General features: G+C 47.6%; 1 protein-coding gene across 2 annotated transcripts in view; it reads left to right on the forward strand.

Moving 5' to 3' along the window:
* The window catches only part of stk39 (serine threonine kinase 39), a 28,859-nt gene extending 2,545 nt beyond the window's left edge, over window positions 1-26,314 (forward strand). The window contains exons 4-18 of one of the 2 annotated variants that reach the window (XM_062533977.1): window positions 14-155; window positions 709-764; window positions 2,745-2,854; window positions 2,938-3,039; window positions 3,252-3,385; window positions 4,235-4,283; window positions 4,388-4,453; window positions 8,358-8,492; window positions 9,540-9,569; window positions 10,770-10,826; window positions 11,581-11,642; window positions 20,174-20,226; window positions 20,799-20,867; window positions 21,038-21,102; window positions 24,353-26,314. In XM_062533977.1, the coding sequence (XP_062389961.1) occupies window positions 14-155; window positions 709-764; window positions 2,745-2,854; window positions 2,938-3,039; window positions 3,252-3,385; window positions 4,235-4,283; window positions 4,388-4,453; window positions 8,358-8,492; window positions 9,540-9,569; window positions 10,770-10,826; window positions 11,581-11,642; window positions 20,174-20,226; window positions 20,799-20,867; window positions 21,038-21,102; window positions 24,353-24,427 (1,205 nt within the window). In that variant the 3' untranslated portion in view covers window positions 24,428-26,314. The remainder of the gene's footprint in view (window positions 1-13; window positions 156-708; window positions 765-2,744; window positions 2,855-2,937; window positions 3,040-3,251; window positions 3,386-4,234; window positions 4,284-4,387; window positions 4,454-8,357; window positions 8,493-9,539; window positions 9,570-10,769; window positions 10,827-11,580; window positions 11,643-20,173; window positions 20,227-20,798; window positions 20,868-21,037; window positions 21,103-24,352) is intronic. The other variant, XM_062533978.1, reaches the window with a different exon arrangement.
* Window positions 26,315-26,797: the final 483 nt, after the last annotated feature.

Raw genomic sequence — 26,797 nt, forward strand, 5'->3', positions numbered from 1 at the left:
TGAACTTGTGCAGGGTCAGTGCTGGACATCATAAAGCACACAGTCAACCAAGGAGAGCACAACAACGGAGTCCTGGACGAACCCACAATAGCCACCATTTTAAAAGAAGTTTTAGAAGGCCTTGACTATCTGCACAGAAATGGACAGATTCACAGGTAGAACTCTCTCATACTATCATACCCAGCATTTACACACTCTGGTCAAATCACACTATTTCACTACTACTGTAGATTGAAAAGTTGCCATACAGTATACTGTATGTAAGAGTTGTAAACACTGTTTTTGTTGACATCACTTTGTATGTTGACTATGTTCACAACTATCACAGGATGTATGTTGCACAGAAAAAAATCTATCCATCCATGTAGAGCAATGATTTGAGGGATTCACTCAATGGCATTGATTGTAAGACCAGAAACCCGTAACTGGGAGGTCATGAATGAACCTCTGTGGATGTCACGGACCGGAAAGGCCTGAACCATCGACATCCCTCAGGGGTGTGCTGGGTTGTGACTCTAGTCAGTCCTAATGGATGCTGACAGATGGAATCGATGGTGCCCCAATCCGCAGTGGGTCACCCAGAGTTTCTCTTTCTCCCTGTGTTATGTGTGTGTATGCGTGTGTGTGTGTGTGTGTGTGTGTGTGTGTGTGTGTGTGTGTGTGTGTGTGTGTGTGTGTGTGTGTGTGTGTGTGTGTGTGTATCCACAGGGACGTGAAAGCGGGGAACATTCTGTTGGGGGACGACGGTTCGGTGCAGATCGCAGGTTGGTTGGGATATTATTTATTCCTTGGGGGGGGAAAAAACTGAATTCACCTCAGAGCGCTCAGGACAGGGCTGTGTTGGTTGGGGGTGGGGTGAGAGGTTGGATAGGCTTGGCCCCTGCTTCACTGGATGTGCACAAGGCAAGCACTTCTCATGGCTGCTGGAGAGTAGGCAACCAGTTACTCTCCGCTCAACACGACCCATTCAGCTCTGGCCACGTTTAGAATAAGCCCTCTGTGTGTAGGACTCTCAGAGGGTACAGTAAAGATAAACTCTCTCCTGTGCATGCCCTTACCATGGACACCATTCATTTCTAACATTAGTCTGACATGGAGATATTAGAGTCTTCAGTTGTCCTATTTAGAGAGTCTTTGTGCACATCCCAGGTGCTGGACAGAAAACTTAAAATGCTCGAAAAGAGAAGTCTGCACACTCCTTGGTAATTTCTTTTCTTACTTTATTTTCTCGTGTTTGACTTATGAATGAACGTCTCGATCTACTTGTCTTCCTCAGACTCACTACTCGAGCAGTAACAGTAGTGAATCTGAGGAAAACCAGTAGGTCGAAAACATCATTAATTCATAAGCCAAACATGAGAAAATAAAGTAAGAATAGAAATGACCAAGGAGTGTGCAGACTTCTCTCTCAAAGCTAAGCTGTCCTATTCACAGCTTTATCATTAATACATATTTTAATTATTTTTATTTTTTTTAATTGCTAATATTGATTTGATGATTGTTATCTATTTTGGACATGCATTTGTTAGTGGCCTCATTTTAACAATGACACACTTATTTGGATCTGTGCTAAAACTACCACTGTATGTTAAGTAGATATGTAGTGTGGAATATGTGGAATGTTTAGGTTTTTAAATATTTATCAGATAAAAGAAAAGGGATCGGTTGCATGCTGCTAAACCAGTTTCAATTATTCATGGTGGTTGATTTTTCCCACTCTGAAGCTGATGGTGGATCTGGTTCAGTTGGGTATTGATTTTGGTTATGTAACCTTGTTTACTATTTTTGACCTTGACTGACATTGCTCAGTGCATAGGTTGTAGGGATTAAGGCATGATAAAAAAAGGATGCTTTTGTGATAGTGCTAAATTTGTCTTCTTATAGAAACAATATTAAATGACTTACCTGAAAAAACCTTAAAGGGATATTCCGCCATTTTTGGAAATACGCTCATTTTCCACCTCCCCTCGAGCAAAACAATCGATATTTACCTTGTTCCCGTTCATCCAGCCATTCTGTGAGTCTGGCGATACAACTTTTAGCTTCAGCCTAGCATAGATCATTGAATCGGATTAGACCATTAGCTTCTCGCCTGCTAGCTTCATGTTTAAAAGTGACTAAGATTTCTGGTAATTTTCCCATTTAAAACGTGTCTCCTCTCAAGTTAGAAAGTGCAATAAGACCAACTGAAAATGAAACCTGGCGTTTTTCTAGGCTGATTTGACATGGAACTACACTCTCATCTGGCGTAATAATCAAGGCAACTTGCAAACGTACCATAGGCGCAGTGATATCGTACGCAGCATCTGAAAATAGTCCCCATAGACAACAAGCAGTAGTAGTGCCAGTAGTGTGCAAGTTGCCTTGATTATTACGCCAGATGAGAGTGTAGTTCCATGTCAAATCAGCCTAGAAAAACGCCAGGTTTCAAAGTCAGTTGGTCTTATTGCACTTTCTAACTTGAGAGGAGACACGTTTTAAATGGGAAAATTACCAGAAATCTTAGTCACTTTTAAACATGAAGCTAGCAGGCGAGAAGCTAATGGTCTAATCCGATTCAATGATCTATGCCAGGCTGAAGCTAAAAGTTGTATCGCCAGACTCACAGAATGGCTGGATGAACGGGAACAAGGTAAATATCGATTGTTTTGCTCGAGGGGAGGTGGAAAATGAGCGTATTTCCAAAAATGGCGGAATATCCCTTTAACCTAACACGCTAGCGGGAATGTTTCATTCTTAAATAGATTTTGGAGTCAGCGCATTCCTGAACACGGGAGGAGATGTAACGAGGCACAAAGTTCGCAAGACGTTTGTAGGTACCCCATGTTGGATGGCACCAGAGGTGATGGAACAGGTAAAACTCATCAGCAGTTTTCCCAGCCTGTCGTCTGTAGTGCAGTATCCCCTCTCCTAAAGCTCCAACTCTGTTGCCGGCAGGTACGAGGGTATGACTTCAAAGCCGACATTTGGAGTTTTGGAATCACTGCCATTGAATTGGCCACAGGCTCGGCGCCTTACCACCGATATCCACCCATGAAAGTAAGAGACCACGCTCAATTTACTTCTAACGTTGGGCCAGTTTATCGCTTCCTATGAAATTATATCGTGCATAACTTGTATTATATGGAGTTCTTTAGAGACTACATCTCAATGTCTCTGTCAGCCCCTGCCTTGTTCTGTATTCTCCATTTGAACAGTAAAAGATTATGACTGCTGGTAGTGTTGTGAATGGCTTTGTTGTTGCCCTCCAGGTCTTAATGTTAACGTTGCAGAATGACCCCCCGACCTTAGAGACGGGCGTGGAGGATAAGGAGATGGTGAAGAAGTATGGAAAGTCCTTTAGGAAACTTATAACCTTGTGCCTTCAGAAGGATCCTGCCAAAAGGTTTGAATCTCATTCCGTTTTTGTTTTGATTTGTTCAAGTTTGTTTTGTTTTACGAATTGTTGATTAATTAGCTCCAGGCTATTTTCAGGGCCCAGCCTAAGTTACTGGGTTTCAAGGCCTTGTGAGAGTATAACATTTCTAAAGTTCAAAAATGGAGCCAGAGCCCTTTAAGTGTTTAAATCTTTTGTACAGTTCTGTTTGACTCAAGTAGATGTGCTAGACTTCCTCTTGGCCTCTTCCTTTTTTGGTGGCTTTGGTTCACTCAGACTGAATTATTGTCAACTTGTCACTAACTGGGTGAAAGGTCATTGCTGAAGAAGTACACGTACAGCCATTCAACCTCTTCCTGCTGTCTGACCTCAAACTAAATGTATTGGTCCCACAGCTGAAATTGAAAGAATTAGCTGAATGCCTCCTCATTTCTCCAAAATCAATACAATAGGAGGCAAGATGACTGGGAGAATTGAAATGTAGGCTCTCTCACAAGCGCCTGGGTGAATTCATATGCCATTTAGAAGGTGTCCATCAGCAGGAAGGACTGCTGTGTGATTTGTGTGGTCTGATGTGTGGGTGATGGCTGAGTGTGTGAGGGCCATGTGGTCAGGAGCGAGCGGGTCTCAGGGGAGTGCTTTAAGAGGAGCTGGGCTCAGTGCTGTCAAACTCGGCACAGCATGTTTCATACACCTGGAGGCACATGTGTGTGAGCTATATGAGTTACACAGTGCTCAGTGAGCTCATAGCCCCTCTTTTGTCTCCCTCTAATTCCCCTCTCTCTCTCTTTATCTATCTATCTATCTATCTATCTATCTATCTATCCACCCACCTCCCATTCTCTGTCTTCCTCGCAGGCCTACTGCAGCAGAGCTTTTGAAATGTAAATTTTTCCAGAAGGCCAAGGTATGTCCGTAAACCACACTCAAATCCAGTTCTACTTTACATCCAATCCACACTGTCCCTGCGCAATGCATTCAAGGCTTATTCCTCCTCTCTCAACGGAGCAGACCCACGAGTATTTGACTGAGAAGTTGCTGTGTCGAGGTCCCAAAATAGCCCAAAGAGCCAGAAAGGTAAGGCCTTACTCCCGTCAAGCAGACACATGCCATTCGATCCCTCATCTCCACAGCAGGAGCAGCCGAGGCAGCTGTATTGACTGAGGGAGAGAGAGAGGGAGAGTGCAGGCAGAATGCGTGGCTTTGTTTGGGGGAGTTTTGAAGGGTGTTGACAGTACAAGATCCCCCAGAACGGCACATTTACTGTCAACACGTACCCATGCCCACATACGCATGCACACATGTATGCATGCAAACACACACACACACACACACACACTGCATACAGACAGACAAATACTGTACACACACACACACACACACACACACACTGACCATCCTGTCCAGGTCGATCCTTGGGTGGTAACAAACCAGGGCTGTTCCGGGAGGCATCAGTCATGCAGAAGGCCGTGTTGTGTGTGCTGACAAGCCATGCGTTCAGCACTGTCTAATGCCCCTTCACTGCAAATGGAAGTCAAAGACAAATGGGCCTTAATAGCTGCCAGTCCCGTAGCTGGGGAGGTGCACTTAAACACACCCATTTGCATGCCCAGTTGGTTCCTGGTCACAGTTAACTGGCTGTGGGTCTGGATCTGATGAAGCCTCCGCTTCTCTTGTCTCTCAGGCCAGGCGTGCTGCTGCCCTGCCCAATGGAGCTCTCAGTGCTAGCAGCTAGCAGCTATTAGAAGGGTCACAGGGGCCATTGAGAACTGCTGGCAAATACTAGGGTGGAGTGACCTTGTGTAGGTTTTAAATGAGAGCTGACTGTGGTTGTTATGGAGAAATAGTGCTAAGTAGAATTAGTGCTGGGTTTTTGGTGAGGAGGGTTAGAGTTTGGTGGTTAGTCCCAAAAAGTGTGAAAATCCCTTTCGAGTGCAGTGATGAGTTAGCCACTCATAATAACTCACTTTCTGAAAACTTTCAGAAAGAACAATGATGGGTTATGACAATGATGTGGATTAAGCAACCTATCATTTTCTGTTGTTTTCCATTAAATATATTCAGTGATGTCCTCTTTAAATGGCATAACATGCCAGTGAAACTGTGTGGGCCAAAGTTACATAAGATGGACAGCTCAGACTGAAACTTGACAAGGCCACAGTCTATAGTGCCAAACCACATCCATTTGACTGAGATCACTTCTGATGATGAGTCACTCTGTGGGCCTGTTGATTAATCAGGCCTGCGTAGCGTTCATGGAGAGGAGAGGAGAGGAGAAGGAGAGAAAACTCCACTGCCCCACTGCAGCATGGCCTCTTAAGGACTAGAACAGGCCACAGACCAGGGGCAGGAGGAGCCCTCTTTAGTCCAGGCCTCATTGGGCTTCCCAAACTAGTTGGTCGGTTCCCTGTCTGCTCACCCACTGTGTGGTCAGCACAGCTGACTGCTGCCACACCACTCAGTTGGGCATTACATTTAGGTAGGAATGTACTGTAAGCCCCCTGCGATGATCATGGAGTGGACAGACGATATGGAGAGAATATTTGGTATGTAGGTTTAGCTTCTCAGTCAGGTCACAGCTGAATTTGAAGAGACCTGAGAGCAGTGTGATAAGTGCTTATAAGTGATTGTGATTCAGCTAGGGTCCAGAGGCTATTTGGATAAGATGTTGCAGTAAATGAATGTAACAGCTAGAGTAATTGATGCTCTTTCATTGACAGCCCTGTGCAGTGTCTGTAATTATAAAATAAGCCTTTGAGTTTTTTTTTTCTTTTAGCCTTTTAGACTTACAGGACCAGACAGATAATATTATTATCTTATTATATAAACCTCTAGTAATAACAACCTTGAAGGAAATGACACTAATATATTATGCATGGGCTGGGATTATGGTTTATCTCCAGCACTTAGATGTGGATGATGAACCACTAACCTCATTTTCAAACTGGCCCCTTAACCCCCCTCCCAACAATAATACATGTGGCCACAGCACCATTAGATTTCTAACTGCAGTTAATGAAGAAGACATTAAGCAAACTGCAAGGCATAGCTGCCATAGCACAGGTGCCATTGTTCACTGCACTTTATAAAACCTGTTCATGTTTGCATTGACACAGTTGTTGGTGGCACGCCTGGCCCCCACAAGGCTAAATTCTACTTGACTAAATATGATGTGCGTTCTGTTGAGACAAGTGGATGGCTGTTTTGATAACTGATTGCTTAAGTCAATGAGCTTGATGTGGAGAATTACACTTAAAGCATAAAAAGCACCCTAGTGCACTTCCATTGCTTTGTACTTGACAGAGAAAGCTAATGAATTCACAGCAGGGTTTTTCTGTCATCCTGACCTTGGGCGGAAAGTTGTGAATGCAGCAGATTCCAGGCTTCAGGGAGCGGAGGTTTAATTAGCGACCTCACAGGCAGATTGTGACACAGAACTGACTGGAAATGATGGGAGGGAGATCTGCTGTTTATATGTTGTGACTTGATTGGCTTAACTTTGTATTGTGCATGTGGGTAACATATTCTTATTGTGTCCACTTGTGTGTATAAGCTTGTAATAGATATGTAGATTATGTATGAATATTTGTCTGCCTGTTTTTTTTGGTATGTCTGTGTGTGTGTGTGTGTAAATACAATGTGACAGCTATATTTTTTCTCTCTCTCTCTCTCTCTCACACACACACACACACACACACACACACACACACACCACACACCGCAGCCTCTGTTGTTTGACATTTTGGCTTTGGAACCATCCACTTACATTACAAATCTGCTCTGGGATGCTGGCAGAGACAAAGTCAATTTATGAAGGAAAAAATGAATCCATGCATTACAAGTGAATGCAGTACTGACAGAAGGTTAAATGAGTTTACTGTGTTGCCTTGGCTCATGCAGATGTATTACATTACAATGTAATGAATGTGAGTTGCCTTGAGCAGTGTGTGAGCGGTATAATCTAGATCAATGTTTTTTATGAAAGAGGGACATTTTTTAAGACTATTTCAAGAAGTGTACTGTTACACCAATCAGAGACACCCACAGTGTTCTTAGCAATAAACAGAAACAGAAGAGAATAGCCACTGTGAAGACACTGGAGAGAAACATCAAAATGCCAGTGACCTTTTTCTGTGCAATGACATAGCATATTTCAAAGTCAGACAGACGTGCGGAGCTGTCTTGCATTGAAATGACCTTTCTGCATGTGTTACTTGATGTAGCCAGTAGAGGGCGCTTGTGCTCTTTGTTTCTCGATCGTACCATCAGTAGCTGCTGTGGGGGAATAATCTGAGATCATGTTATCAGACATTGTGGTGTTGGCATCAGCAAACATCTGTCAGTGTGGAACAGGTGTATTGATGTTGTGCAGTCATATAGGGAATTGTGTTATGGTGCCTCTTAACTAAATCTAATAGTCTGTGTTCTACAAGCAATGGGGCCTAGGCCACATCTCTGTGTAAAGTAGCTTAGTCTTTTATGTGTGTATGAACTGATGTTGTTTTTGTTCTACACAAGGGGCCTGAACAGATATCTTGGAACAGGGGTTCTGAGAGAGAACATGATGTCGCAATGGTACATATATGACTGAGTTTAGTGACTGACTTTTTTTTTAGTTTTTTTTTGCTTAGATGACTAAAAAGCAAGGTGCATTAGATAATGTCTTTGTATGTCTGTGACTTTTGTGTTCATCATGCTGCATTTTTTTTTTGCCATTGCACCCGCTTTTAAACAGAAACGCAGGGGCTCACTGTGCTCACTCTAGCATAACCGCTTCTCTCATTCATATTCACATCGACATTCACTCCGGGCCCTGGCTGCCATTTATGCATATTTATAGCTGGGTAAGTGTTACGCTCATTCGAGTGCTTTGCTCTTGTTTTCACACGGAGGAGAATAAAGGGGGGGGGGGGGGGAAGTGTGTCTGGTAGACGGACGGCGTTATGTTCAAGGGCTCTTTTCTTGCGTGCTTCTGTCCCAGGTGCGCCGGGTGCCCGGCTCCAGCGGACACCTGCACAAGACGGAGGACGGCGACTGGGAGTGGAGCGACGACGAACTGGACGAGCAGAGCGAAGAGGCCAAGGCCAACGTCAAGCAGGGCAGGGTGAGAGAGCACGTGAGTGAGTGTGAGAGAGAGAGAGAGAGAGAGTGAGAGAGAGAGAGAGAGAGAGTGAGTGAGTGAGTGAGTGAGTGAGAGAGTGAGAGAGTGAGTGAGTGAGTGAGTGAGTGAGTGAGTGAGTGAGTGAGTGAGTGAGTGAGAGAGCGCAAGTGAGAGAGTGAGAGAGAGAAAGAGAGTGAGAGAGAGAGAGAGTGAGTGAGTGAGTGAGAGAGAGAGTGAGTGAGTGAGAGAGAGAGAGAGAGAGAGAGCACCCACATGTCTTTAGCACTGCAGCCCTGTGTGGACGTAATGCTCCTCTATGCCCATACGGGTCCACTTTGACGTAATTGGCGGAGACCATAAACACAATTTATGATGCTGTGTCAACATCACAAGGCATTTGTCAGTGTATTGCTTTTCACCATCGTTCATTTTAACGACTTGGACATAATGATGTTCAATGAAAAAATCCCATTAAACTTATTTGACCCTTATTTAGATTTTAAGGTAGAACATGCTCATACATACAGTACCAAACTAAGTGTACTAAGCTAAGTGGTTCAATGGAAAACTTTATAACTCACTCAATTTCTTGCATTTAGACATTATTCAACATATCACAGTCTGTTAACCTTGGTGTTGTGTGTTAGTGTGACTGCTGTATGTGTGTAGTGTGCTTTGGCCAGAACAGGCGAGTGTGTGGATGGAGGCGTTGGCCTCTGATTGTATGACATGATCAAAGAGGCGCTGTTGTGCCTTTGATACGGGCCTGGGGGCGTGTCAGCCTCACCGCTGCTGGGGGGGAGGCACATCTTCGCCGGAGCCAGGAGGCGACAAAATCACTTACCGAAGCCTCCTCCAGCTCAGCCTCCCTCCACATCATCACATAGCTATTGTGTCTGTTGTTGTTCAGCAGACATGCAAATGGCTGTGCTCTGATTGCTTCCTCCACCCTCCACTCCCCTCCCCTCGGCCACGGCTCTGGCTGCTTGGCTGTCAGCAGTGGTGCTGGGGTGGGGTGGGATGGTGGCATTAACTCTGTTTAACTCTGTCATTCCTTTGTAGTCTCCGAGGGTCAAAGAGGAGAACTCCAACGTAAGTCCTCCATCGCTAGCTCGCCCGCCTCCGCCGCCGCTACGCCAAAAAAAGCACAGAATGCCGTCATCAAATTCCAAAATCATTCCGAATCATTCCGAAAGCTCACCCTCGTGAGTGCATGGTGCTGTTTGATTCTCATTTCTTCTCATCTTCATTCCGTGTCTCTGCTCTCTGGTGGCGATGTGTCCTGTGCTCCTAGACCTGCGCGTGATTTATTCAGGCCTCGTAGACTCTCCACGAGACGCATCCCCCGAATCCTCCTCCTTAATGCCGTGGCGTGTATCTCGTATCACAGCGCATGCTGCAGGATACAGAAGGCTAAGTAGGCTAAAGGGTTCAGCATAGGTTCAGCTCAGTTGAATTATCAGCAGCTGGCAGGAGGTCTCTGCTATAAGATACATTATTTGATTACAATTCCATGGGCAGATTGTGTTGCTATTCTTACGCTTGTGAACAGATTTCCTACTCTTCTCTCCTCCCACTCCTAGCCCCCCTCCCTTCCCTTCGAAAAAAGCTAGGTTCACTTTAGGACTAGGTTTGGGCTTTATCCAGTCTCACAGTTTTACAGCTACCATGCTGTTGTTTGACTTTGAGCCAGATTTCCCACCGAGTTTGGTTTAAGCTGGATGCTCTTCACTTCCCTGCCCAGCATGCGGATCAGGTTGCATGTACTATCACTCGATTACAGCACTGCTTTTTTTTTCAGCCATTATTTTCCTGCCGTAGTCATCCGCATTATAAACATTTGCGCTCTAAAAATGAAAGGAACGCTACAATTAGCGCTGATTGATGTTGTTGCTTTTTTCCCCCTCCGTATAGCTTGGCCGCGGTTCCGAAAAGTTGTTTACAGACACAAACACTCGCACCCAATCATTACATCTGCTGTGCTGTGATCACTCTCCATTTGGTGTTTTGGATTAGCTACTGTGTAACACCGTGATAGGGATTGCTTGCATCTGCACTCCGAGTGTGTGTGTGTGTGTGTGTGTGTGTGTTCGTGCATGTTGAGGCGGGGAGCGGGTGTCGTGGGGATTGTGTGGGCTTTAAACACACACACACACACACACACCCATATACACAAAGGAATAAAGTAACTGGTTGGCAGAGGAGGAGAGGGGAAGAAAGTGAGTGTGAGTGCTGTGCGGTTGCCATCACCACTGTGCCTTATCCGCCGTGTGTCTGGCTTCCCCTCCGCAGAGCGAGCCCAACGCCAACAGTGTTCCCTTGGAGGGGCTGTCCATTCAGCATCCCCAGGTGAGGAGGGGCCCGCACCATTTGTCTTGATGCGGTGACCTTGCTGCCCCGCTGAGCAACTCTCTCTCTCTCCTTCTCTCTCTCTCACTCTCCTTCTCTCTCCTTCTCTCTCCTCTCTTGCTATCGCTCGCTCTCTCTCCCTCCCCCTCTCTCTCTCTCTCTCTCTCTCCCTCTCTCTCTCCCTCTCTCTCTCTTTCCACACTCTCTGGGGCGGAGGGAGCCTTTTAGCCGTAATGACGGGGAGAGCTGGCTCTGGCTGCAGAGCCCTGCATTACTCATTTAAAAGCCACCAGGGCATTCACTCTCTCCACCGCCTCATTGTCAGCTCAGGAAAAAGCATCAGAAATGGGACTCAGGCGCTGGCTCTCACCTCTGGGTTAGAGTCTGGGGTCACTTCCACCCCCATCACCCCAAAATGAAATGGCCTGAAAATATACAGTAGATACTGTCAATGTGTTCATGCGTTCACGAGAAGGTTGAACATTCTATATGTTTAAGGTTTTTTTTTCTCCATATAGGACTATGTTATGACTGTGTTGCTTCCTTGGCTTATTCATTATTCCATGTGCTCCCACATGCTGTGTAGGAGAATATATGCTACTTGACATGGGTGATATTGCCTTCCCCGTTTAACCTCCTGGGCAAGCTCACACTCCACAGACATTTTCATCATCACACTTAGTCACCGGTGGAGCCGCTATCTGTGTTCCTGCGCGTGAGAATCTAATCTCTTCTCTCTTTCCTCCTGCTGAAGGTGCAGCCGTTCGAGCATCCTCCTGACATGCAAGGTGTTGTGAACATGGTCCTGCGGCTGAGGTGAGAACCTCGTGTTTTTTTTTTTTTTGATCTGTTTTGTCTTTCTCGTGCACAGAGCCCAACATGTAACCCAGAACAGTCAGTGAGGAGCGGGAGCGGGAGGGTAGGGGGTGTGGGGGCCTGTGGGGGGGTATATGTATGGTGGAGGTGGTAGGAGCTGCTAGCAGGGATTTCATCTCCCCTTCCAGAGGCTGTGCTGAAGAGAAGCTGGAACTCCTCCAGTAGAGAGGTCATATCCCCCCACACTACACACACCACCACCTCCACCTCCACCACCTCCAGCAGCAGCAGCAGCAGCAGCAGCAGCAGCAGCAGCAGCAGCGTCCTCCTCCTGTGCAGTGAGGTGGAGGGACAGTGGCAGAGGCGAGCTCTGAAATTAGGGTGTCATGCTCGGCTGGCTCCGCTGAATTGCCTGGCGCTCGGGGACCCAAGCCCAGGGACTGGAGCAGGAGAGCTGGGGCCCCGGCCCGCCCGTCCCCACCCCGCCTCTTATCACTGCCGACTCTGCACTGTGCTCATCGCAAGCCACAGCAGCACAATTCCCCCAGCGTTATCGTTTGTCATTGAGGTTGAGAAATTCATCTCTGTATTTCGTGTTGTTGGAGTGACATTCAGAGTCCCTACTCTCCTTTTCAGAGACTTGTCTTTGTAAGGCTCGCGTCGAGACATCAATGTGTCTGTGGCCTCCCTGGGTTCTCCATTGTTGCACTTTAGCACATGCTTTGGCAGGTCAGGGCTGAAGATTGTTGAGCTCTTTGGGAGATTTACTTGAGCACACTTGACTCGTGACTTACACTTGGTTTGGATGTTTTGAAAGAAGCGGACTGGTCTTAAAGCTCGATCACAAACAATGCCTCAGGCATGGCGTCCTTGAGAGTGAACTTCTCAGGTACACCGAAGTATACAGCTTTTGATTAAATCTGAACAGCCTGATGGTTTAAAACCTCGCTAACTGTTATCTTCTGGCGATATTGGTGATGTGAAGGCTCTATCTACCTGTTATATTCTGCTCCTTACATCTTCACACAGACACTGAATATCTTGTTTGCCCAATCATAACAATTTTAACACATGCATAAATCCCTCTTTATCATTACGTGCTTATTCCCCATTGCAACACCCAGCTGGGTACAGAGAGCCTTTCGTGCATGTAGTCCATTTCGGAAGAGACAAGTGTGTTCACCTACACATTACCATGTTCCATTAAAATTAATTTGAAGTTGGTACCAAAATCTCATTGAAATCCTACGTCACAAATGGGTATATTGTTTTATTGGTAATGTGTTGCTTTAAGCCATAGGGCAAGTGTCTTGTTAGTGTCAAAAAGCCACTGACATTCTGAGCATGGCTTGTGTATTCAGGCTGAGAGCATCTACATAAACTGTGCTCCTTCTGCTGCCACTGATCATCATGGCCATTGAAGTAGCATAGCAAATACTGCTTATGATATTTGAGGGGCACGCTAAGCCCCGGGCTTCTTCCCTAGCGCCATTAGAAGATGATCTGCTGTAAGCCCAACAGTGCTATCAGTTCTACTGAAGACAGGCAGGAGCGACACTGACAGGCGCTGTCTCTCACAGGCCTGTGCTAATCTGCTTGGGTTAGGGAGAGGGGGAGAGGGGGAGTTGGGGAGGGGTGGGTGGTGCTGATGGGGTTCAGAGTGGGGTGTTGCCGAGGGCCCTTGAGGGTGGTTTATGGCTGGCGATCAACAGGGCACCGTGTTGCATCGCTTTTGATTTCAAACAGACAGAAGCCACTGGAGTCAGCTCGGCTCAGAATGCGACACCATGGAGACTAGTTTAATCAGCGCTCAGATCTGCACTGCTCAGACGCCACTCACATATTTCCCTTTTTAATCTCGGATTCCATTTTGATCCACGACGCCCCGTTCCCTAGGCGTCAAGATAAAGTTGTTCCCTTAATCTCAGTCTTGATGGGAGCCTCGGTGGGGATTGAGTGCCGATCAGATTGTCAGCCGCTTGTCCTTGTGTGTGTGTGTGTGTGTGTGTGTGGAAGGGCAGTCGCTGTCTTGATCAGATGATTGATAAGATGACTGGAGGATGCTCGTCGAGCTTTTTGTACGGTCATACACACTTGCCCTTTAAGCTGTGAAATTGTCATATGAGGTTGGAAGTGTACAACTATTGCAGTGAAATGAGACTTTTGCGCGTTCCCCTCGCAGCTAAGTGTGAGGAAAGTTAATACTTTGGAGAGTTGAGCGCAGCGCTGAGCAGAGCGTGCCAAATCACATGGTGATTACCCCACGGAAATCCTAATCAGTCCTCCAGAGTAAACACGCACACACACATTATTAAGCTGGTTCACACTCGCACTGCGTGCACTCACTCACCACGCATACCCACACACACACACACACACACACACACACACACACACACACACACACACACACACACACACACGCACGCGCACACACACACGTATTTGATTGCTTATATACACAAACACAGAGACATACAAAAGTGTGTGAAAAGAGTAGAGGATCTGGCAGGCAGGGTGTATTTTTGGACAGAATCGTCTCTTGAGATAATCAGTGGAGGGCTGCCTCTGGACTGGGCTCTGGGCAGATGAGATAACAGCTGTCTGCTGGGCCGTCACCAGGCCTAGTGTGTACACACACACACACACACACACACACACTCACACACACACACACGTTCACATACACGGATACACACTTGCCAGCAGCAAGCCAACTGGAGCACTAACACAGGGAGCAGTAATTATTCTAACCTTGACATGTGAATTAATTGTCTCAGCGCATGAATGCAGTCCTAACTTTTTCCCCTGTTACTAGTTGTCCTCACACACAGACTGCAACTGCGTTTGTACGGATGTACGCTTGTGTATTTTGAACCTCGCGTTCTCGACAGTGTCCATTTCCCCTGTGCAGATGCGAGGGCTGCTCTGAACAAGCCAAATAAAGCAAACGCCGCAACATGGACGTCCGCTTTTGAAACCAAAAAAACTCGGAGCGGACATCTGTCAGCCCCCTCGTTTGTCTGAGGCAGTAGTGAGGGCATTGTTAAAGCACTACTGTAAGACTGTATGGGGCGGATACAGGAGAGAGCCTTTATCCAGCAGAGCTCTGCCCCTACACGGCAGTGCCGAGGCCCGAACGTTCCCTTTCTCCGGCACGTCCGTCTCCTCCTGATGTGGCCGAAAGAGACGTCTGAATGAAATGTGCGCTGGATTCGGGACAGGCCTGTCAACTCCACTCACAGCCTCCCCGCTGTCCCCGCTGACATGCTGCGGGCCGGCAGCCAGTTCTGGCTCTGAATTCCTCTTTGTGCTTTATTTGCATGGCAGCGCTCCCGTGACCCTGCTGATTTCCACGCGCTGCACACAGGCAGATTTTTTTTAGGGGGGGGGGGGGGGGGGGGGGTCTTTTCTTTTTGTGCGAAGGGAGATAGTTGACTGAGCGTTACATTGGATTGGATGCGCCGGGGTGATACCTTTTTCTGTGGAGGCTGAATTACATTAGTTGCATTTCATCGCGCGCGTGCCAGAGAGAGAGAGAGAGAGAGAGAGAGAGAGAGAGAGAGAGAGAGAGAGAGAGAGAGAGAGAGAGAGAGAGAGAGAGAGAGAGAGAGAGAATGGGCCGCGAGGCACTTGAAATAGACACGTCTGCAATGCAGTATTTCAGCTGGGATCCCTCCATTCACAAAAACACAAGTACAGAGCAGCATTTGTACCTGGGGAGCAGGAAGCCACAGTGTGCATGGGGCCGCAGTAGTTTGCACAGAAGCACTAGTTGACAGAAGTGAAACAGTAGCATCAGTGAGCTAGCGGTGCAGGCGGTCAGCTGACACATATGAGCCATCATCTGAGTGTCTGGCGCACACCGCAGGCCTATGGGGAACTGATTTGGTCTCATTAGGGCCGCAGGCAGCCATGGAGTGCACAGCTCCTCCGTGGAGGAGGCTCTGACAAGAGGGTCAGGCAGTGCGTGTAAAGCACTCTCTGGTTCCCTCGCAGCACCTCCACGCTACTCCTCCACCACCACCACCACCACACCTCCTCACCGAGACGCGGTGAGTTAACAAAGTGCCAACTTGTGATTTTTTCCCCCTCCTTGACGGAGGCTATATCTCTCTGGGGAGCAGGGAGGTTCATTTGATGGGCGAGTGAAAGTTCTTGCTTTTCCCCCCCTAGAGAGAAAGAGAAAGAGAGAGAGAGTGAAAGAGAGAAAGACAGAGTCTCGGAGTGACTTCCATGGAAGTGTTGTTGGTGAGTGGTGGCGGTGAGTGCTGCTGGCGGGCGAGCGGAGTGGCATGATGGCCGTCATGCTTGCCTGGAGGGTGGACAGCTCCGCGGGCTCGACTCGGGGAGGAGGTGGGCCAGCAAACGCCACGGAGTCAGCAGGAGCGTGCTAAAGTGGGGATTTCTAGCGCAAAGGGACAGGTCTCTGACGAGTGTTGGACAACAGGATTAAAGCCTAAGCTGACAGCAAGCAGGAAAACGAGAGAGAAAACCAGCAAGTGAGAGATAGAGAGAGAATGAGAGAGAGAGAATGAGAGAGAGAGAGAATAGAGACAGAGAGAGTCATACATCAAAGGACACAGCGAGCCACCTCTGTTTTGATACATTTGCACAACAGATCATCATTCACATGAGGAATGCTTGAATACTGCGACTGTGAATATTAGTTTGTGTCCACACTATTGAATGCCACAGATTTATCACGCTGGGCAAATGCTAATGCTAATATCAGATCATCGGTCAAACGGGGCCGGTCCAATGCACAGCTGCAATATTAGCGCTGCTTTGTCAGGGATTTTCTGGTGGGAGGGCAGAGCCGCCCTGAAAGAAAGGCCCCTAATTGCTTTTCCGAAGTGTTACGGTCTCAATTATTTTTTTCTCCCACGGACTCCCGGCAAATAACGAGCATGTCGAGGCCGTGTTTTTTTTCTTCTCTTTTCTGTTGGCTGGTCAATTGATGGACCGCTGCTGTGGGTATCAGTCAGAGGCCAGAGTCTTGCTGCCGAGCAACAAGCAGACAGCCTCCAGCTTTGACATCCGCGGCGGGAGAGACGGAGCGGTCGCCGGTGGTCAAGCGCGGGGGGAAATGGCCGCTGCTTTTCTCTCTTGATTCGTGGCGTAAATGTTGGCGATGAGGGCAAACACTGGTCTCTGTCACTGCCAGAGCTTCCAGGCTTCCGCATTGATCCCCAGCGATAGATGCTGTGCACACACACACACACACACACACACACACACACAGAGTCAGAGAGCCAGCCTGGCCACCTATCACAGCAGCGTTTCCTCTCGAGCTTCCTTGTGTTGGTCGTGGTTCTGTCTGAGTGCTGTTTGATTCTATTTGCGCAGCAGGTAGCCATTCATTTGCTGTAAATGTTGATATGTGGTTTTTGATTTGCGGAAATGGGAGCACAACAGAACTGGAATTAGAACCAGAATTAGAGCTCGAGATTAGATAGCGGCTTGGGCTATTACTGTGATGCTGTCATATGATGCCAAAAATGCCTTCAGATGCTGCCACTGTCACTTAGGATAAATATTCCTTTAGCTTTACATGTGATGAAAACGAAAAGAAAAAACCCATCGGCTGCCTACTCCAGTGGAGGGGGTGATTGAGAATAGTGAGGATGATTCCCTCACAAAACCCCTCACTTTGTTTAGATCCCAAATAAATGATTTTAAAAGTGGCCATTGATTTCCTCCCTCTCCTCCCTTTTGTTTCTCCTCGCCGGTGATTACCCCTTTCAGTCAGCCGCGCTCTGCTCAAATGGGCTCCGCTCAATCTATTTACCTCCCACAATGCAATCTGCCCGCTGCCGCTCAGGAGCTCCGCTGCCGCGCAGGGTAGGGGCAAGATGTTGTGGGACACACACACACACACGCACACACACACACACACACACACACACACACACACACACACACACACACACACAGATGGATGTACAGATGTGGTCGTGACAGATGTTGCAGCGATCTCATTTCTTCTGTCATGAGGATTATAACCAGGATCTATTGTTATCGCTCTCCAGCCTCCTGAGTCTAATTCCTACCCGTGGTGGTTAGGCCAGCCTCTCGGCTAGGCTACAGTAGCTTTGAACTGTGAGCCTGGGCGTTGAGCTACGAGTTGGTGTGTGTTTGTGTTGACACTCGAGCTTCAAAGCGGCAGGTAGCTATCAAAACAGGAGTGCGGTGTTTCCAGCTGCAGTAAAAATGTTTGAAGTTGCAGGAGCGGATTTATGGCGCAATTACATAAAGGTGCACTCAGTTCAGATCGATAGCCACTGGACCAAGTTATTGACACATGAATTCTCAGTCAGATCCGTCCATTTTTCCTGGAGCCCTTTTTACATATGCTCCACTACAGTCTTGCTTTAGATATAGTCCTTATGCTCACCTGCTTTAAATGTCCCCTCGTCAAAACCCACTTTGATGCCGTGAGTCTGAGTGAACAGGCGCAAGCTGAGCACCGGCAGCAGCATTTCAATCGAGCGGCGCTCTGAGAGCTTTTTGGACCAGCAAAGCCACCGTGTGATCAGCACAGAGCCGGCATTAATAAAAGCTAAAACCCTCTCTCCACAAATTGTGCTCCCCGTCAGTCCTCCAGAGAACGGCCATCATATATCATTTGTGTTCCCGCCAGCCCTCACTGTAATCTGGGCTAGTGGGGCTGAGTGTGTGGCTGGCCGGGGGAGAGATGGCCGAGAGAGAGAGAGTGACTGTGTTGGGCCACTGCTGCACGCTCCTCAAGCTTTTCTCCCCTTTCCTCTCTCTCCTTCTCTCTTTCTCTCTCTCTCTTCTTCTCTTTCTTGCTTTTTCTCTTCCCCTCTCTCCCTCTCTCTCTCTCTTTCTTCCTCTCTCTCTCCCTCTCCCTCTTCCCCTCTCTCCCCCTTCTCGCTCTCTCTCTCGTGCTTTCTCTCTCTGCCCCTCGCTTTCTCTTTCTCTTTCCCCCTCTCTCTGGATAGAGAAGGTCAGAGTCAAGGACACTTGCTATTGCAGGGGAAAGCTCCCAGACATTAGGCAGATCTCATAATGGAGATGATGTGTGGGCTCGCTCCCTAACGGCAGGGCGCTCCTTAACAGGAGCTGTAAAATATAATGGGCTGCTGATTAAAAAGGATTCCGCCGATGGCTGAGGAGTAACCGCCGTAAACCCTACAAAGACTAGCTGCCTCTCACCTGGAGTATTGCCAGATCAGGACCAAGTTGGGGCTGGATTGGGGCCGGATTGGGACCAAATCTCGGCCAGATCCGCTCTGGGCCTGCACCTATGTGGGCCACTCACCTGGCTCTCTGTGTCACGTCGCTTTTGTGAGTTTCTAGGGTGCACCTCGTGGCCATGTTTTATTCCTGGGCTTTGCAGCACGAGAGAGAGAGAGAGAGAGAGAGAGAGAGAGAGAGAGAGAGAGAGAGAGAGAGAGAGAGAGAGAGAGAGAGAGAGCCATAACAGGTTCCCATCTGTGAATCATGAAGGGGAACGGCCCTGCCTGTTGGCCGTACACTCCCTCGTTCTGGAGGCTCTCGCTGTTCTCTTCTCCTCTCGCTGCATAACTAAATGTGGAGAAGCTACTGTTTTTCTGTGTGTGTGCGTGTGTGTCTGTGTGTGTGTGTTTTTACTGTACGTATGTGTGTGTGTGTGTGTGTTTGTGTGTGTTTGTGTCTGGGTACTATGTGTGAAGCAGACTGTAGGAGTGGAGGTATCTGTGCATCTGTATATTGTTTGCACTTTGCTGCATATTTTTTTTTTTTTTTTTTTTAAAAAAGGAGGAGGCCGTTTTTATTGAGCCATCAGACTTTTTATTGTCCCATCCCACCCAATCCTCACCGCACCAGCAGCATCCATAGCCGTGGCGGTGGCGGCAGATACTCCGTGAGCCTGCGCTGTTTATCACCCAGGAGGATCAGCTACCCCCCCCCCCTCCTCCTCCTCATCCTCTTCCTCCTCTTCCTCCTCCTCGTCGTATGTCATCCTGCCGCCCCCTTCCTCCCCTCCGCAGCTGTAACTCAGAGCGCTGAGCGCCGCATGATTCACACCACTGCGCTCACGCAGCGCGCGCACATGAGAAGGCACAAAAGACAATAAAATATCCACACTCGTGCGGCCAAAACAGACCCTCTGCGTGTGTGTGTGTATGTGTGTGTGTGTGTGTGTGTGTGTGTGTGTGTGTGTGTGTGTGTGTGTGTTGTAGGGGGTTTGAGTGAGGTGAGCTGAGAAGAGATGCTCATACCTTTTGAGTGTTTTTTTTCCTTCTCAGGGATTTTTTTTCTTTTTTCTTTCTTTTTTTTTGTAATCCACTGGAGTTATGGCAGGTGTGCTTTTGTGTGTTGGAGCCCCCCCCCCTCTCTGAGCTCAGGAGGGAGCGCAGATGGCCGGGGCTCCTGGGAGTGGGCTGAGCCCAGTCTGACAGGTGGGCCACTCGGTGGCAGGAGACAGAAAGAAAGAGAGAGGATGCAAGAGAGAGAGAGGAGGGGTGGGGGTACATGTGGAAAAGAAAAACAACTCCTCAGTTTCCCATCTTGTTGTTCTGCAGGAACTCCAGGAAGGAGCTGAATGACATACGGTTCGAGTTCACTCCCGGGCGAGGTACGTGCACACACACACACACACACACACACACACACACTCTCTCAGGTTCATGCTTCCAGTGCCTGGCACACATGCCGCACGGCACACTGACTGTCGTCCCCAAAAGAGTGTGTGTGGGTGTGATGGAGAGTGCTTAGCTAACCAAAGCGTGGCGTGTGTGTGGGATGCAGTGAGGGAAATCTCATTTCCGTCAGTTGAAGCTGTGAGTGGAACCTGGTGGAACCCACATAATGTGCTGACTAACGTCACATCTCGGCTACAGTACATTAGCAGATGTGGTTATACAGTATAGGCTCACAAACAGCACTGTTCTGTCCTTGTTACCAGTCTTTTATCTAGTCACATCCTGCGGTATGTATGAAACAAAGATTTACAGTAAGCTGCTCACAGCCCATCCTTATTTGTATTTGAAAAAGTATGAGGGATATATTTGTGGATTTTCGCATGTGGGACATACAGTAAGTTAACATATTTGACTGTTGCTGATCATAGTGCTTTGCCTCAAGTGTGCTTTTGTGTGTGTGTGTGTGTGTGTGTATGTTGCTTATTTGTTTGCCTCTCTCCCTCAGACACAGCAGACGGTGTATCCCAGGAGCTTTTCTCTGCCGGTCTGGTCAACGGTCATGACGTTGTTGTTGGTAATGGCCCATCTACACGCCTAACACAATCGCTATTCATAAAGAGGAAATATAAAAGTAAACCTTTAAACCTTAACACAGCCCAGTTCATCGGACTGAAGGATTAGTCTGCCCCTTGCATGAACTTACATTCCTGTTTTTCCTGACCCCATCTCTCTCCGTCTCCTCAGTCGCTGCTAACCTTCAGAAGATTGTCGACGACCCGATTACCTACAAAGTGTTGACCTTTAAACTGGTGAGTGCCCGTCTTGGGAGCGTCGAGTAAGGGCGCCGCGTGTCGACAGGCTGCGGAGAGGCGCTATTGTGTCGGAGAGATGTTGAATTGCGTTTCTCTCCGAGCACGGCGAGGGCTGAGCATCACAGTCCACTGCTGAGCGCTGCCGGAACATAATTGCCTGTCTCATTGCGATGCTATCACCGCTACACGTTTGCACCAAGGAAACGCTCATATGGGCAAGGAAGCATGGCCTCAACCAAAAAAAAACCACAAAGGCGTCTTAAATGCGGACAAGTGGTACAAGTTACCGTGTCCCCGCATACAGAACCATATTGATTAGAACTAGTTGTAATCTGCATATTCTTGCCTTGTTAAAAGTGTGCCCAAAGTAGACTGCATGGCCCCACTTGGCCTGGCGCATGACGGGCCAAAACTCCGTGAGATTAAAAGCACACATGAAAGCAGATGCCAGGCGCTTGCGAAGGCGTCCCAGTGGACCTGACAGCATGCTGCCATGACTGTTTGCGTGTCCTCTCGGCAGAGGCGTGTGGGAGAGCAGACGACATCTGTGTGCTGCGGGGCGGCTCCTCTCCAAAGTGACCTTTCCTGCCTTGTTGTCTTAATGACAAGCTGGCGAGACTCACCTGTTTTGGTGTGTACCCTCGTCTTTCCCCTTCCTGCCATCTCTCTCTCTCTCTCTCTCTCTCTCTCTCTCTCTCTCTATCTCTCTATCTTCTCTCTCTCTCTTTTTCTCTCTCATCATGCTGAGCATGTGCAGTAGCTGGCGGGGACATAGAGAACCTTCTCTGTCTCTGTGCTGGAGCATCAGTATGAGACTCAATTCCCATGTCCTCTCATTGACACTGCAGGTAGACAGGCAGCCTGCTGTGAAATCACCCAAAACTATTTAGACTGGAGAACAACGGCAAACCACAAAGTGTGTTTATGCACACATATATAGATACAGTATACTCCCTGAATATAAACACAAAAGAAATAAAAGTACACTTTTAGTTGGTAACATTTTAAGCAGGAGGATTTATGCAGCTTGTACACTTTTATGGCCGGGTCCTGGCCAATACATCAGCGGCGGTGGCAGAGCCGAGCATGCTGGGAATGGATTGGCAGAGAGGGTCATTTGTCAGCACAGTGGCGTGCCCGCGCGCCACGCACGCCCACTTGTGCTTTTATGGCTGCGCCTCGCTCTCTGTGTCTGGTGCGCCATGCTGGTCTCTCACCCCTGATGTGGGCGCAGCACACATGACTGAATCCCACCTGATACATGCCTCTGGTCTCCACAAGGATGCTAGGAGTGCAAAGAGAGAGAGAGAGAGAGAGAGAGAGAGAGAGAGAGAGAGAGAGAGAGAGAGAGAGAGAGAGAGAGAGAGGGAGAGGGGCGCCATGTGAATCAGAGTGAAAGAGTGAGGGCGAGCTGTGAAAGTGAAAGAGAAGAAGAGGAAGTGGGAGAGCAGATCTCGGGGAGGGGGGGATGGGCAGAGCAAGGAAAAGTAGAGATAAAAAAGTACAAGAGAGGGAAGACAGAGAGAGGATGAGACGGTGGAGGACACAGACGGTGCCAGAGATAGGAAGGAATGAGGAAAAAGAGAGAAAAGGCTGAGTGGAAGAGAGGTAAGAAAGAAGAGAGAGAGAGGTAGAGAGAGAGAGAGAGAGAGAGAGAGCCATCGATCGCCTGTGAGGGAGCCATTGCAGCTGATCTGAATGGCGGTTGGCAGTAATAAGGCCTCCTCACAGGCCTCGCTAGGCACCTCCATTTTAGGTGGAGGGTTTAGAGGCAGCCGGCAGAAAGCCCTCAGTCCACAATGAAAGCCCTGCCAATAAAATGAAAGTGGCGTTTCATCAGACCTGATGTAGCTTGTAGGGGTGGTGGTGGCGGCTGTCGCAGGAGGACTTGTGAAAAAAAGACTTTTGTGAACTTTTGTGGACTTTTGCAGACAAAAAAAAAAAAAGAGCCCAGACTGACCACAGCATGTTCGTTACCGACGTTATTGTACACTCGGATGAGCTCAAGCCCGAGCCAATTCCAAGCTGAACGTCGGACTCCAATTCCGAGCCAAAATGGGGGAAGATGAAAAAAGGGGGGAGACCGTTTCAAGCCGAGATAAAGAGCCCAGTGCATCAGCGATTTCCACAAAGCAGGCTTCCCATCAGAAGACGAAGACGAAGACGAAGAGGAGGAGGGGGGGGGGGGATACAGGCTCTCGCAGTTTCCTGCTCTGCGCTTCCCTGTGGCGGGGAGTCTCTGCGCCTGTCTAGCGTGCCAGGGAGCAGAAGCCATTACACATTCATTTATCTCCTTTCATCACGGCCCACTCGGCCCTCCTCCACACGCCGGGAATGAAATGGGGCTCTGCCACAATATGAGCCTAATGTATTGTTCCTTAGCGCTGGGTGTCTGCAGTCTAGACAGGAATGCCAAAAAGGGCAAAAAAAGGGGGGGGGGGGGGGGTTACCCGAAGCGTGCATGTGTCAGATAGTCTTAGCTCGTATGGTTCTAAAGGGTTTATCGGGGTTCCGCGTGGTGTCGTGAACTCTGTCAGAAGAGATGTTTGTTGTTGTTTTTTTCCTCTTTTCTCATCCTAATGGCAGTTGGCTGTATAGACGGGAAGTCTTTGTCTTGGAGCGCTCCTTCTAAAAATAGCACTAATCCCCGCGCTGGCTGCGCTCGGAGTCAGGTCGGGGAGGGCTGATCTGGGCGAGGGCGGCCGCGTGGGAGGCCTTGGTCCAGATGTTGAAGCGCAATTATATGGGCAGTGACCGTCTCCGGGCCAGCGTCCAGCGTTTATGCTGATGCCGTCTGAGTCAGACGTAGCCAGCGGTTCATTCAGACAGACCTGGGGTGTGTGTGTGTATGTCTATGCGTGTATATATATGTGTGTGTGTGTGTGTGTGTGTGTGTGTGTGTGTGAGTGTGTGAGTGTGTGTCCTTAAGGGTGCATGGTATTGTGTGTGTTGTGTCTGTGTCTATCTGTTTATGGGTCTACGATAGTGTGTGTGTGTCTGTCTGTTTATGGGTCTACGGTAGTGTGTGTGTGTGTGTGTGTGCCTGTGCCTGTCTTTCTGTCTGTCTGTCTGTCTGTCTGTCTATTTATGGGTCTACGGTGGTATGTGTTCGTGTATGTGTGTGTGTGTGTGTGTGTGTATCTGTCTATCTGTCTGTTTATGGGTCTACGGTGGGGTGTGTGTGTGTGTGTGTGTGCTGTGTCTGTGCTCCTCTGCTGCATTTTCACCATGCTGTCTCCTCGGGCAGGCTTCGGGCTGTGACAGCACTGAGATCCCAGACGAGGTGAAACTGATCGGCTTCGCTCAACTGAGCGTCACCTGATGGCGTGGCCCCCGTGTGGGCCCAACCGGTGGGGAGGGAGGAAGAGGAGGAGGTGGAGAAGGAGGAGGAGGAGGATGACGAAGACATAGTCACAAGCACTGACTGAGCACACCGAGGGGGGAGTGCTAGCCCTCCCCTCCATCTTCTTCCTCACAAACAGATGCACACACAGACAGAAACACACACACACACATACTGTACACATAAACATTTGCTCACCCATTCACGCATACATGCTTGCGTCCATTTACATGCACCAACTCTACCTTTGCCTCAAATATTCAAATCTCTTGCACACACTCATACACACACACACACACACACGCTTTAACACATGCAAACACGTACAAACTACATATACATACATACATACATACATCCACTCACTGTCAGCTTTGCTTCTCCTCTCTTCACCGCTCCAGCTAACAGCCCTCCACTATAGCCCACTCTTGCCCTCCCTGCTTACCCCAGCCCTTCCCTTCTTTCAACATTCCACCGCCTTCTCCCAAAATGGACCAGGAGTCAGCCCAGCTAACTAAAAGATATACTCAGGTGGCACTAGCTAGTGATAAAATACAAATTATATATATATGTATATATACATATATATGTATGTATATATACAGTATATACATATATATTTATGTATATGTATATATGTATGTGTGTATATGTATGTAAATATGTATATGTATGTATGTATGTATATACAGTATATATATATACACACACACACATATGTATGTATGTATGTATAATGAGTTTTTATTTTTTATTGTATTACCTCTGCTTTCAGCAAAAGCTCTTAATGTTATTTATTTTTTTTAAAAGATTTGCCTTTTGTTTTCGTCACTCTTGTGTCCATGGTCCGTTGTGTAGCGTATGTAGTCCGACGTGTGCTAAGAAGTGAGCTTTGGGAAACGGAGTCTGTCCACATGAGTGTTGTTCTTATTCTGAATGTACAAATTCTTTTATTTATGACAAAAGCACATTTTCATGATTCCATTTTGAATGTCGTCTGAAATGAGCGAAACGTATTGTACATTGTAAGAAACAGAAGCAGAAGAAAAAAGAAAATGAAGAAGAAAATAATAACAAAGATGTAATCCAATGAAAATTAATGGAGTCATTTTCAGTGTGATAAAGTGTGAGAAGAGAGAGACAAAAAAAAGGAAATAACGGTGACGCCTGAATGCTGCCATGTCAAATAACTGCTTAATCCACAGAACAGTGTTGATGCTTAAACTGCTAGAGGTGCCTTGTTCATTAAAACTGTGCCTAAGAACGTAGGTCACAAAGGGGTTGTCGCCCCTGCAGCAAGATCTGCAGATGTGTGTCTTGGGACATGTTGACAGAAGTGCTTTCCAACTACGGTACAGACATCCGTGAATAGTATTTTCACCAGTCAGTGGCAACATATAGAAGAATAATAAGAATGAAGAGAAAAAAATGAATGGTATATTAAAAAAGCTACAATGCACTTTTTGGGCAGTGTATACGCATCTGCAAATCAAATAGCTTGGCCCTGGGAGTCAGCCCATCAACCCTACCAATAAAAGCTTCATCCAAGGCCACCTCCAACCATTTCCCAAAACTTCAGCGTATTTCACATCCAAAGCCAACAGATACCAGTAAATACTGACGCCATGCTCCGTCTTACTGCACTACAAAAATAGAATGTCTTGAAAAAACAAATGCATTTTTTTTGTTCTCTGAAATGTACTGTATAATAATGTATCCACGTACGGAAAAACCAAAAGGCAACTATTGAACGTACAACGAGCCATTTATCTGTCCAAGCAGGTACTCGTAGCTCCAAATTATATTTTCAACTCAAATGGGGAAAATACTATTAACTTGTACTAAATACTTTATTATAAGACATTATGGTGTTTTCTACATACAGTGTACCGTGTCCTCATGCTATCCTTGTCCCTCTCTGTATTTGGCAATTAAAAAAAAAAAAAAAAAAACGTCTGTGCTGAGGAGGAACAAATAAAGAATTGCTATTATTAAAATCAGAGAAATACTGTGTGCTTCATTCAGATCCGGTTGATATCCTGGGATGTGTCCATTGTTTTGTGAGACTGGTAACTGAACACTGCTTTGTGTGAACGTGAGCCATCTTCCCAGGGCATCTAAAGAGCCATGGATTTGACTCTGTCATGTCAGACTTCTCCCGAGAGCCATCCAGACAGACATCTGTGCCTTACACCAGCAAACACGGCCATATTTGCTATGATGACATCCAATTGCCCTACATGCACGCAGAGCCAATGAGTGTGTCTGCCCATTACAAGCTGTCGACAGAATCTGGCACTGTCCTATGTTTTGCTCATCATACATCCCTGTCTGTTCCGTCTGCCAAGT

This window comes from Sardina pilchardus, chromosome 4 (assembly GCF_963854185.1).
Source record: "Sardina pilchardus chromosome 4, fSarPil1.1, whole genome shotgun sequence".
NCBI classification, from domain to species: Eukaryota; Metazoa; Chordata; class Actinopteri; order Clupeiformes; family Clupeidae; genus Sardina; species Sardina pilchardus.